Source organism: Anguilla anguilla, chromosome 15 (genome assembly GCF_013347855.1).
Source record: "Anguilla anguilla isolate fAngAng1 chromosome 15, fAngAng1.pri, whole genome shotgun sequence".
Classification (NCBI taxonomy): domain Eukaryota; kingdom Metazoa; phylum Chordata; class Actinopteri; order Anguilliformes; family Anguillidae; genus Anguilla; species Anguilla anguilla.
In genome coordinates this window covers 34855989-34867382 of record NC_049215.1, presented here as the reverse complement: position 1 = coordinate 34867382, position 11394 = coordinate 34855989, and the positions used below count along the sequence as shown (strand labels likewise).

Below are 11394 nucleotides of genomic sequence, written 5' to 3'. Positions count from 1 at the left end.
TACCAGCTGTTTCTTAATTTGTTCTTCATCACCATCAAAAAGATCATTAAAAAAATAAGCGGAGATAAACGGTTTGGAAAAGGTTTGTATGAGATTTCTAAAAGCCAGGGACTCTCAAACTGTTACAAGTATCCAAAATGAAAGGCTTTTACTTACTAAAACAAAAAGTTGTAGTTTGTTCTTTTTAAATATCTATAAATGTATTATCACACATAATGTTGAAACAAAATTACTCCCACTTCCCCTTTTAAAATATAAAATGCATCACATTGCACAAATTGAGACATGCCTGAACTGGGTAGTTCCGAAAGATTAAGTAACAGATACCTTGTTGAAAACGAATTATTATTACAACAGAAACGCTTCTCTGATTCAGTCAAATCAGTGTTTGCTTTCGTAATGTATCTGGATTACATGTCCCATGATGGGCACTTAATTGCATGCTGTAGTGAAGGTATGACTTTCTTGTGCGCCCAAGTTTGGCTGTTTGGCTTTAAGGATACAAATAATGAAATTGGTAGGACAAGATTTAAAATTATATAAATGTTTTTTTTATTTTATTTTATTTTGAGAAACACATAAGCTCCCGGGGTTATTTTTTAAAGAATTGTGGATTCTCGATAGGCTAAGGCTACTATTGTTTTTTTTTCTCAATGCAATCGCGTTTTTTATTCCAGTAGTAACATACTTCGAGCAGAACATGCTGAAATGGGCTAGACACGTGTAGAAACTACGGTGACGTGCTTCCTTCTTTGCCAACTGACAACTTAAAACAGGTATCATTTCCTGCTCTCTCCGTCAAATCTTGCGGCGGCACGCATGATTTGGCTGGAGAAGTGGGTCTCTGAGCCCTGAGAAGGGAGTCCATACTTACACTGAGGTGAGTACACGCGCATTCTTTTTGTCCTTTAACGGCAGTTAGCTCGAGCGCTCTAACGGTTTTTGCGCATTCTCCATCTACTGCACGCGTGAGAATCCTCAGTTACAACCGTCTGCACGCGTGCGCCTTCTCGGCGCGACCAACATTAAGTCACATTCTCCGAACCCAGTGTGGAGCGATCCGAATAACTTACAGTAAGAGCCGCGGGCCATTTATAGACAGGCAAAAAGTACCACTCTACCGAAGAATTTTTAAGCTCTGTGCGCATTACAGTTTTTTTTTTCTTTGGTAGAAGGCGTGGATATTTCAGACACTGGCAGTGCATCCTGTGCGTAAACCTCGTGAGAGGGATCGCTGCTAGCCTACAACGGTTACACGATGTACCTCACAATGTGTAAAGCTGATGAAAGCATAATATGATAGAGGTATAGGGGGCAAAGGGTCACCTATGCCGCATGCGTAGGCTGCACACTACACGGTAGGGGATGTGGGCTTCACACAGAGCGCACACACAGTCGAGTTACCACATTTGGCCTCATTTGCCAGCCACGCGGCTGTTCCCATTCGATCAGAGTGGAACAACACCGGCAAGCAAAGCTGTTCAAAACACCTCACCGCAAAACGGCCCCTTTCCCATCTGAATATTAACGAATATTAACGAATATTAACCAATATCCTAGGGAAGAGGTTTTGAGGAGGTGCCCCAAATTAAAAGGCACTCGGCAAACAACTTGAAATCAAGCAAGAAAAATAATAACAGAAACTGGTTGTTTTGTTATAGATATCATTCCAAATAATGGAATGATTGTGCTGCAAGAGGAAGTTCACTTTGCAACTGAAAGCCTACTGTATGTGATATAGTAACTCAATACTATTACCATAACAATATGATGCTACTTAAAAATAAAAACATTTGCTGCCTGTCCAGTTTTTTCCTGTATCCTCAAAAGACTTCGCTTTAAACACGATTTTAATCAAGCATCCACTCGCGCGAATTTACCAGTTGCTACAGTGGGCGGTTATATATTGGAGCGAAACGGCTCAACCACTACTGATACACACAGGAAGATAAACAAAGTGCTGTTGTTCGTACAGCTGTCATTCGCGTGCAAACCGTGGCCACCGCAAAATGATGCAGTTATTCGAACCACTCGGCTGAACTCTGTGGAAATTTTGGTGCTTTTTTTCTGAGGTGTTAACCGGTACACGCACACACCTGGTCTGAGATTTCGGCAGAAACAGGTGATTGACTGAAAACACTTAATCTTCCATGGGCACAACGGCGAGTGTCCTGTTCATCCTGAATTACTAATGTTAGAGCCCACTTACAAACAGTGCATGATAAATATAATGTCAAAGTGAAAGCTACTCTCACCTTCTTATGTATGCATACAGTATATGATAAAATAAATCACATAATGTAACATTACGCTTGCTGGTATGCATAGTGTTTCCTGTGTAATTAATAATTATTCATACATTTTATATAAACATGACTCACATTTTGAAATATATATCGGGAATATATTCTGACATCAGGATGTGTGTTAAGATTGCAACAATATAATGTGGTGCTGATCATTCAATACAAATGGTACAATGACGGGGTGCAGGGATCAGTGTTTTGAATGCTAGTTTGCAATACAAAATGTCCTGCTGGCAATTCACTGGGCACAGATGCCATGAGTTAGGTGTGCACTCCGCAGTCAGCAAGCTGTGCACATGGTTCAGACTGTGCCACGCATTGTGCGTTGTAGAACTGGTGCAGTTGTAGAGCTGGGGCAGTTGTAGAGCTGGGGCAGTTGTCCGGTCTGCCCCCGAGTGTGTGCCCTCCTTTACGTTTACATTCTCTCCATCAGTCCAGCTGTGGTCTGCCCTCTGCTTATTTCTGCCAGGTGTTGGCAGTTGATCTGCATGCAGGTCAGATCAGCCATTTTCGCGTTAGCTAAAAAATGTAAGATGGACAGAGGAAATAAATGTGCTATATGTACGGAGAAGCTCTGATCCTGCTCATGTTGCATCTTAAATACCATATATTTGGCATTAAATGCATTTTGCACCATATATTTCTGATGGAATTCATACCTGGTAAAAAAATATATATTGTTCAGGGGTGTGTGTTTGTGTGTGTGTGTGCGTACATGTATACATCTGTGCGTATGTGTGTGTTTACGTGCGCACTTGTGTGCATGTGTGTGTGGGCGCATGTGTTTGTGTGTGTACGTGTGTGTATGATTGCGTGCGTGTTTGTGTGTGCGCGCATGTTCTGAAACGTTGAGCCATTCCTCTAACCAGGGTTCGAATTACGGGGGGATATAATATTTATAATATATTATAAATATTATAATATATTTCCCATCAGTGGCGTCACTAGACACCAACCCTAGTGACGCCACTGATGGGAAATATATTTACGATTACAGGTATGAAGGATATATAAATGTTTCGACCCCCCCAACCTGTTGTTTTTACCCCTTTTGGGGGGGTCCAAGTGTTAATTAGGGGGGTCAGACCCCCCCGATCGGAGATCGGAGACTGCCTGTGCTTTCACACGCGTTTTTTGTTATGCGGTTCACTTTCAAACAAGAGATGATAAAAGACAATACTTGTGAAAGAGGAAGCACGTTTCATCACTGAAACCCGACGATACGCCCGGGTAACCGTCGGTAACCATAACAGAAGGGAGACAATAGATTTTAAAAATTAAACAGCAAAGAATCTCTATCCCTGCTGCATCTGTGAAGCCTTCCAGTAAACTGGAACTGAAATATTTTCCCGTGAACTAATATTGGTTTTTTTTTTTTTTTTTTTTTAAACAAGATGTTAGTTGCTTTACTCCAGTCCCTTTCATAAATTGATATCATTTCCTGGAACAGTTTTGCCACCTTTGCAAAATTCCGCGAAGCAGACATGAGGAAGGCCGACTGACTCCGCCCCCGTTCCTGAAGCCAATTGCCGTTGAAGCTGTGACTGCTGAGCTGAGACCCGGCGTGTTTTTGTCGAGTGTGGTTTGCGTTCGATGCCAAGCGCTGCAGCGGCCTCCACGCATCTCACGTTCACAATCGTTTGTTTTTTTTGTTTTTTTTTTTCTTGTCAAAAGCCCAGCGTTCCGAAGGAGGCCCCCCATCGTCCAAAAAGCTCTAAAGAGCGCCTCTAAACGAAGCGCGTGGAACGTGTCGACGAGGGGGGTCTGTCCGTCCCCCAAAAGCAGATGGGTTATGAAAGATGAGGCCCTGTCGTGGGGGGGGGAATCGGCGCTGTGAACGCCAGTCGGGTTCACCCCCGCATGAAAGCTGCAGTTCTGCCCTCCCTCGTTTCCGTACCCTCAGCGAGATGTTTCCACTCTCAGTCTGCTCTCAGGCTCTGTATCTCAAGCACAGGGAAGCGTGCCGAGCTCAGATAGTGATCTGAGATCAGTATCTTTTACATGTCATTTTTGTCCTCACTCAGGATTAGGATTAACTAGTTGGCACTGAATTTATTATTGGGAGCCAAATCTAATCTGGAGGCAGATTTAGATGTGGCATACTTCTGTAATTACATGGACAAACCATGATGAGAGTCAGAGAGTAGTATGATGGTTTGGGGAACTGGGCTTGGAACTCAAAGGGTGTGGGTTTGAGTCCAATGCTGGGGCATTGCCATTAGTCCCTTGACCAAGGTTATTTACCAGAAGAGTTGGATTGTTTGTAGATGGTTTGGAATGGTTGGGACGGTTGGACGGTTTGTAGATTGTTTGGAATGGTTGGGACGGTTGGACGGTTTGTAGATTGTTTGGAATGGTTGGGACGGTTGGACTGTTTGTAGATTGTTTGGAATGGTTGGGACGGTTGGACTGTTTGTAGAAATGTAGGCCGTGCAACTCACTCTCTGTTAGAGCATCTGCTAAATGTTGTAACATGATGGACAATCAAAGGCCTCAAACCGTAATGACGGTGCTCTTGGTGTCATCATATCACTTCCCCCATTGTTTTCATACTGCTGTTTTTTGATTATTATACAAATTGTGTGGAACAGTTTCATGCAAAGAAAGCGAGGTCATGCTTCTTTATGGTTTCCTTGGTGACCGCCCAGCCGGGGGGGCATGCTGATAATCTCCGCGGGGTCGACCCAGGAGCTGAACCGAGCGGAACATTCTAGACAGACTGCAGTGCGTACCCCACGCACGGACCAAGACAGCTCTGAACAAGTACACGCTTCAGACATTGTGTAAAAAAACATCAAAAGATGTGGTGATACATTTGCGCAATGTAAAATACTTTCTATACAACAGGAAGACCTGTTGCAATGTGTTAGTTTCTCTAAAAGTATATTTATCTTGGGTCTCAGAAAGAAGGTAGAAAGAGTTTTTAAAAAAAATGAAATGTCAAATGAAGGATTAAAATGAAATTAAAATATTAAGCTGCCCGAACTAATTTTTTAAAGGGTAATCAATCTAAAAATGTGTTGATTGAAATGTATACTTTTGTGTTCACACTGACAATTGGTCAAATCTAAACTCATTACGGTACTACGAACATCTACGCCGGTTACCACGATGGAATGCCACTATGCCCATTGAAAGCAGTACTGAAATTGAACAGATTTACCATAAATCTGCCTTCTGGTGCCCCTCCATGCCCTGTGAGTCAGAGGGCAACCTTTGGCACAGACGAAGTTGCTGTGTCTGCACTCTGACGGGCATGTAAAAGATCTGCCCCTCACCGGTTCACGAACCCACTTGCACTTTTATCTGCCAAGGCTCATTTCGCCCGGCACGCGCTCAAAGCCTTCCTCTCTTCTTCAGTTTGTTTTTTTAGTTTTTAAGGTGAAGTTAGTCTTCCAAATTGTCGCTCTAAAAGGACTTCAAACGCTTAATCCAGGTAAGACGAACAAGATGAAAGATCTTTGGTTCACTGCATTGTTTTAGATTTTGTATGTATTGAAAAATGTATTTTAAATCAATCAAGGAAAAATCTAACGGCCGTATTTTGTACAAAAAGTGAAAGAATATTGAGTAAAAATCAGTAAATTCTTTATTAAAACATGAAACCCATAAGATAAAATCATAGTATTATAGTAACAAACGGCATTTCTCATGGTACACCACACAAGAAAATATGTTTCCTTTTGTACTTTAAAAAAAATATATATAAAATTCTCTATGACTATGTTCTCCCAACACATTTAGTAATTATATGTGAAATGTAAACAAACTTAAAGACCTTTGCCTTTTTACATTAAACTTAAACAAATATCAGTCCTGGGTACAATCAAATATTAAATTAAACACTACCCATAAATCTTTTCAAAAAATTACTTAATTTTATATTATACATGATATAATTCTTGTGTGTTGAGTCAAACATATGAATTAAATCGTGTTTAAAACAGGGATACAAAAAAAAAATAAAAAATTTTTTAAATACCGGCGTTGACAAAAATAGGTAATGAATCAGTTAAAATCAAACCAATGCACATTTCAAATTTGTTCTTTTAGATAATTGTTGGATCAAATTTCTAATCAAACTTTAGTAAAAGTGTTATGTTCTCAAACTGACTGTAAATGAATATACTTTAGTAAGTGTGTCCCATGTATTTTTAATGAGGGGCTGTAAGATTTTCAGGTTTCAGAAGTAAAAGTTATTCCACGGGAATACTTCTACTGCCATGCTCCAAATAATAAAGTTGCTCGATTCGCACGATTTCACGATTTGGTTCCACAAAAACTGAATTGCTGGAGCAATTATCCAAAAAAAAAAAAAAAAAAGACCAATGGGAAATGGTCCTCCAATGGCTAATCATTCCCAATTAATCACTTAGCAAATGACTGACAGCATGCAGACAAGGACAGCACAAGAAGGTCAGCGAAGGGTTTTTCTGTGTGCATTTATTCCTGTTCTCAGTGTTCATTCACTTCTTTTCCCCCCCCCCACCTTCCCCCCCCCTCAGCTTGTTCCTTTGGCTCCGGTTTGTCTTCAGAACAGCCGCCACCGCCCCCCCCCCCCCCCAGAATGAATTCCACCCAGTCTCAGCTGGACAACGCCACCATAGCCATGTTCCAGGACAAGACGACCAGCCAGGCGATGTCCGTGGTGTACGTCCTCATCTTCCTCATCAACGTCCCGGGCAACGGCGTCTCCCTGTGGCTGCTGTGGTTCCGCACCTTCCCCAAGACGCCCTCCATCATCTTCATGATCAACCTGACGCTCACCGACCTGGCGGTGGGGCTCGCCCTGCCCCTGCAGATCAGCTACCAGCTGCGGGGCTACAACTGGCCCTACGGCTCAGGCCTGTGCAGCTTCATGACCCTGCTCTTCTACTCCAACATGTACTGCTCCATCCTCACCATGATGGCCATCAGCGTGGACCGCTACCTGGGCATCGTGCGGCCCGTGCAGTTCCGCGATCTCAAGCGGAGGAAGGAGTGCGCCGTGTTCGGGTGCCTGTTCATGTGGGCCGTGGTGCTGGCCGCCCTGTACCCGCTGGCCAGCACCGACCTCACCTACGAGGTCAGGGGCCTCAACATCACCACCTGCTTCGACGTCCTGAAGAAGGACATGCTGCCCACCATTCATCGCTGGGCCATCTTCCTCTTCACGCTGTTGGGCGTCCTCTTCCTCGCCCCCTTCGTCATAACGGTGATGTGCTACGTCAGCATCATCCACAAGCTGGTCCGGACCAGCAAGAGCTACCAGAAGGGCAGGGCCCTGCGCCTGGCCCTCGCCGTGCTCGCCGTCTTCGTCATCTGCTTCACGCCCAACAACGTCCTCCTGCTGGCTCACTCCGTGCGCCGGCTGTACTACGGCGACTCGCTGTACACGGCCTACAAGCTGTCCCTCTGCCTCAGCTGCGCCAACAGCTGTGTGGACCCCTTCATCTACTACTTCGCCTCCAAGGAGTTTCGCCGGAAGCTGAGGCGGGTCCTGCGGCTGGAGGACGTCAGCAGCATGGAGGGCGCCCGGACCGAGCTGAGGCGGGACAGCCTGTTCTCCGCCCGGTCCAACCAGGGCCCCCCCGAAAACGACGAGGGCGGAGCCTCCGTCACGCTGAGGGACGAGCCCGTTCAGCAGCCTGCTTTTTGAGGGCCTTGAGGTGACCTTTTGGGTTTGCAAGGAAATGGAAATTAGGTGATTTTTTTTTTTTTTTTTCCAGCCGGCGTCGTCCTCAGCAAGATGTGCCTTACGGACATGAAGACGGATTATGCGTTTGGATGGACCTGTTTGTATAATCCAAATCATTATGATCAATCTTGATAGGTTCATACAGCCATTTCAGCTTGACAGAGGATTACAGTATTATCACATCTGGGGACAGAGGCATTCTATATTCTAGTGTACTTCTACGTCATCAGTACAATTCCACAAAGGATGAATGCATGCAAGCAGATGGGATTTGCATAACAAGGTGGAAAATTTGTAATTAATTACTTAGAAACACATGCCTCACAGCGCCTAGTGACTGAATGTGAACGAATGGTTGTAACAGTATTTCTAAACTAGCAGTGGGTGCGAGTATAACTTATTTTAAATTCTATGGCCATGAACCAACCTTTTTTAATCAGGATTCTATTTTTGCTTTATTCCAGTTTATTTAACTTCCTCCCTCAAAGGGGCAATACTTGAACATAACTGTAACTCCACCATATTTAATGGTTACACATAATTAGTTTTCTTTTTCCAATGCCTTTAAAAACCTCTGAACACAGACAGATGCTGTTGAGCCTATATGCTGCACCCTTGGCTAAACTTAGTATCATATATGCTACCTGTATAACCTATACATATTCCTCAATAAAAAATGAAGCACTTCTATTTTAACATGTTTAATACACAATAAGGCTATTTTATTTTGTGCTTTTTTGCTTTAAAATGCTTCCGTTTATAAACCCACAGTGGAGGACATTAAGGATACAGTGCTTGAGAACTCAAAGAAGGTTTTTCTTCACTTTCAGAATTGAATGTCTCATATACACTTGCCATAAAACCTCACTTAAATATTTTATGTCATTCTGTTGGATTTTCACTGCTTTGTACAAGCTGGTGATTGTGTGACGGGTGCCTCGTTTGTGTTTTAATAAAGCTTGAACGCAATGAATATTCTCTCTGTTTGATGCCTCTTTGCCCTGAGGTTTCTGGAAGGAGCCCGCATGCACCCAACCTGCACTTTAGTTTAATTAAAATACATGAATATAGTGCAACGATGCTGGAAAATCACTTCATGACTTCAGTGAGAGCAAAACCAAAACCATGCAAATGCAAGGCCAAGAGTCACAGAACACATGATGCTGAAATTACGGTGCTAATTATTTTTATTGGACCGAGGAAGACTTCTCATTGCCGCTATGGTAACGTAATCAACGGCCTTTTTTTGGCCATCTTCATCACCTCCTGATCTGACACAATCCTGGGTGTGATTTAATATCTGTATGGCAAACGCCACTCATGTTTTATCTCTGAAATTTCATTTGCTTACTGGTAGTCATTGGTTTTTTGGGGGGTTTTTTGGTGTGCTTTTCTCCATCACATTTTAGTCAGCAAGAAATATGCCACCGTGCATCACAGGGAAAATCAGAGGTGGTGAGTTCCTCTTTTCCTTTTTCATACTGGATGTGTGTGTGCTATTCAGTTTATATATATGGAATCAGTGTATCTTATAGGGATAAAATGATCTTACTACAAACAAAATGATGCTTCTCACTCCAGGACATTCAAAGACCTTCCTGTGTACAATGATTTATTTGCATGAATAGTTTTTTTTTTTTTTTAGCAAAAATGTGATTAGATAATTAAAATTTTGTAAATTATTTTATTCAAGTGTTTTGCTCTGTTTTTTATTCAAATTAGCACAGATTAGGACTGTCAATTTTACATGAAGATACTAAAGCATGTCAAACAAGAATGCGTTTGAGTAAACCAACGTTTCTGTAATTCACACCTCACAATCACAGATTAAGATGGAGTGAGATCACTGACAGGCGTGAACACTAACGCTAACCTACTATGAAAACAGGAAACAGGATGGAAGGTATGACACATTATCTGTAGGCAAACACAGCCGTGAATCATGTAGAATATAAGCTAAATCTTTTGCACCCTATTGTAGACATCTTTGTTTTTACTCTTGTCATATTTAATGTTTTCATATCGCATAATAATTTTAATCACAGTGCATTGTATGCAATGTAAAACAAAAAAAAAATTACATTTACTTAGACGAGCATAAAAATAAACTGAACTGACATTTTAAAAATGTATTTAAGCAGATAAATATCATCCAGGCTTTGTATGGATGGGGCCATTTTCAAAGACACCCTGGTATCATACGATATTACTATTAACCCCATGAACAGCTTTCATGTATTGAATAACAGAATTACCACAAGATCAAAAAACATCACAAATCTATTATACAACATTACAATGTAAATACAAATGCAAGCAGGAAGCTGAAATCATCGTTTCATTCTATGGAGGAAATGCTCTCACCCACTTGCTTCGAAACACACAGACTATATGGTGAAAACTCACACACACACACACATATACATACATATATACACGTGTGTGTGTGTGTGTATATAATATATACACACATATATACATACATACACACACACTTGTTTAAAGTTTTGCAAACAAAATGTACAAATGCTCTTTGGCAGAAATCTCTGCAAGAGAAGGGTAAATCAAGGCTGGGAAAAACATGGCTGTCAAAACTAGAACATCCTGTGGTTAAAACCTAAATGACTAATCCGATGAGATACTGAATGCACCCTCACCTACCTGCAATGCCACAGTGCATCCTGGAGAAACTGCCGTAGAAAAAGTGAGCATACGCAATTGCGCTGTATGGTAAAGATCAGAATGTCACACAGGTGAAAGTTAGGAATAGCATAATGACGAGAACGGGCCATTCAGCCCAACAATGCTCGGCATTTCCCTGACTAAATTGTAACTAGTGCTCTGATTAACCTACAGGCGCTAGACAGTATCTAACACCGTATCAAGCCTGGTTCTGAAAACCCCCAGAGTTTCGGCCTCCACTACGTGACCCGGCGAGCTATTCCGCACATTGACTACTCTCCGACTCTCGCGGCTACTCTCTCGCGGTGTTCACCAGAAATACATTGACGGTTGCTCCAAAACTGGTCAGATCAAAAAAAACTTACCCCGTGTTCAGCCCACAGACTGTAAAAAATACGTTCAGCCTTTTAAGTGGTATATGTCATACTAAGTTCAGTTATGCGCCTCATGGTTTGCAGGCCATTAGCGTGGTAGCAGTTGCCAGCTGCTGCAGAGCCATGTCAACCACGATCGCAGGTGTCCCCGCATGTCCCTTGATTGAGGCCGTGTGATCTGCAGCAGCTGTTGATCGCAGGTCCTCAATCAACAGCTCAGACCATCATGCTGTGTTATCTTAGTATGTCAAGCAGGCAGACCCCATTTACCATATTTAGCTAGGCTATAGAGCAGTGGTGTCAAACTCGTTGCCATGGAGGGCCGTGTGTATGCAGGTTTTCATTCCAACCAATT

At 42.5% G+C, this 11394-nt stretch overlaps 1 protein-coding gene and 1 long non-coding RNA gene across 2 annotated transcripts; one reads left to right on the top strand and one right to left on the bottom strand.

The window, feature by feature from the left end:
• Nucleotides 1-562: 562 nt before the first annotated feature.
• p2ry8 (P2Y receptor family member 8) lies at nt 563-8956 on the top strand. Its single transcript, XM_035393243.1, has 2 exons — nt 563-880; nt 6812-8956. Exon 2 carries the CDS (start codon nt 6874-6876, stop codon nt 7942-7944), a length of 1071 nt encoding a protein of 356 aa, XP_035249134.1. The 5' UTR covers nt 563-880; nt 6812-6873; the 3' UTR covers nt 7945-8956.
• On the bottom strand, nt 2742-11208 carry LOC118213975. The gene is made up of 3 exons (XR_004762561.1): nt 11031-11208; nt 10645-10706; nt 2742-2825 (listed from the first exon to the last, which is right to left on the bottom strand). It is a non-coding gene; the product is annotated as an uncharacterized LOC118213975 (long non-coding RNA).
• Nucleotides 11209-11394: the final 186 nt, after the last annotated feature.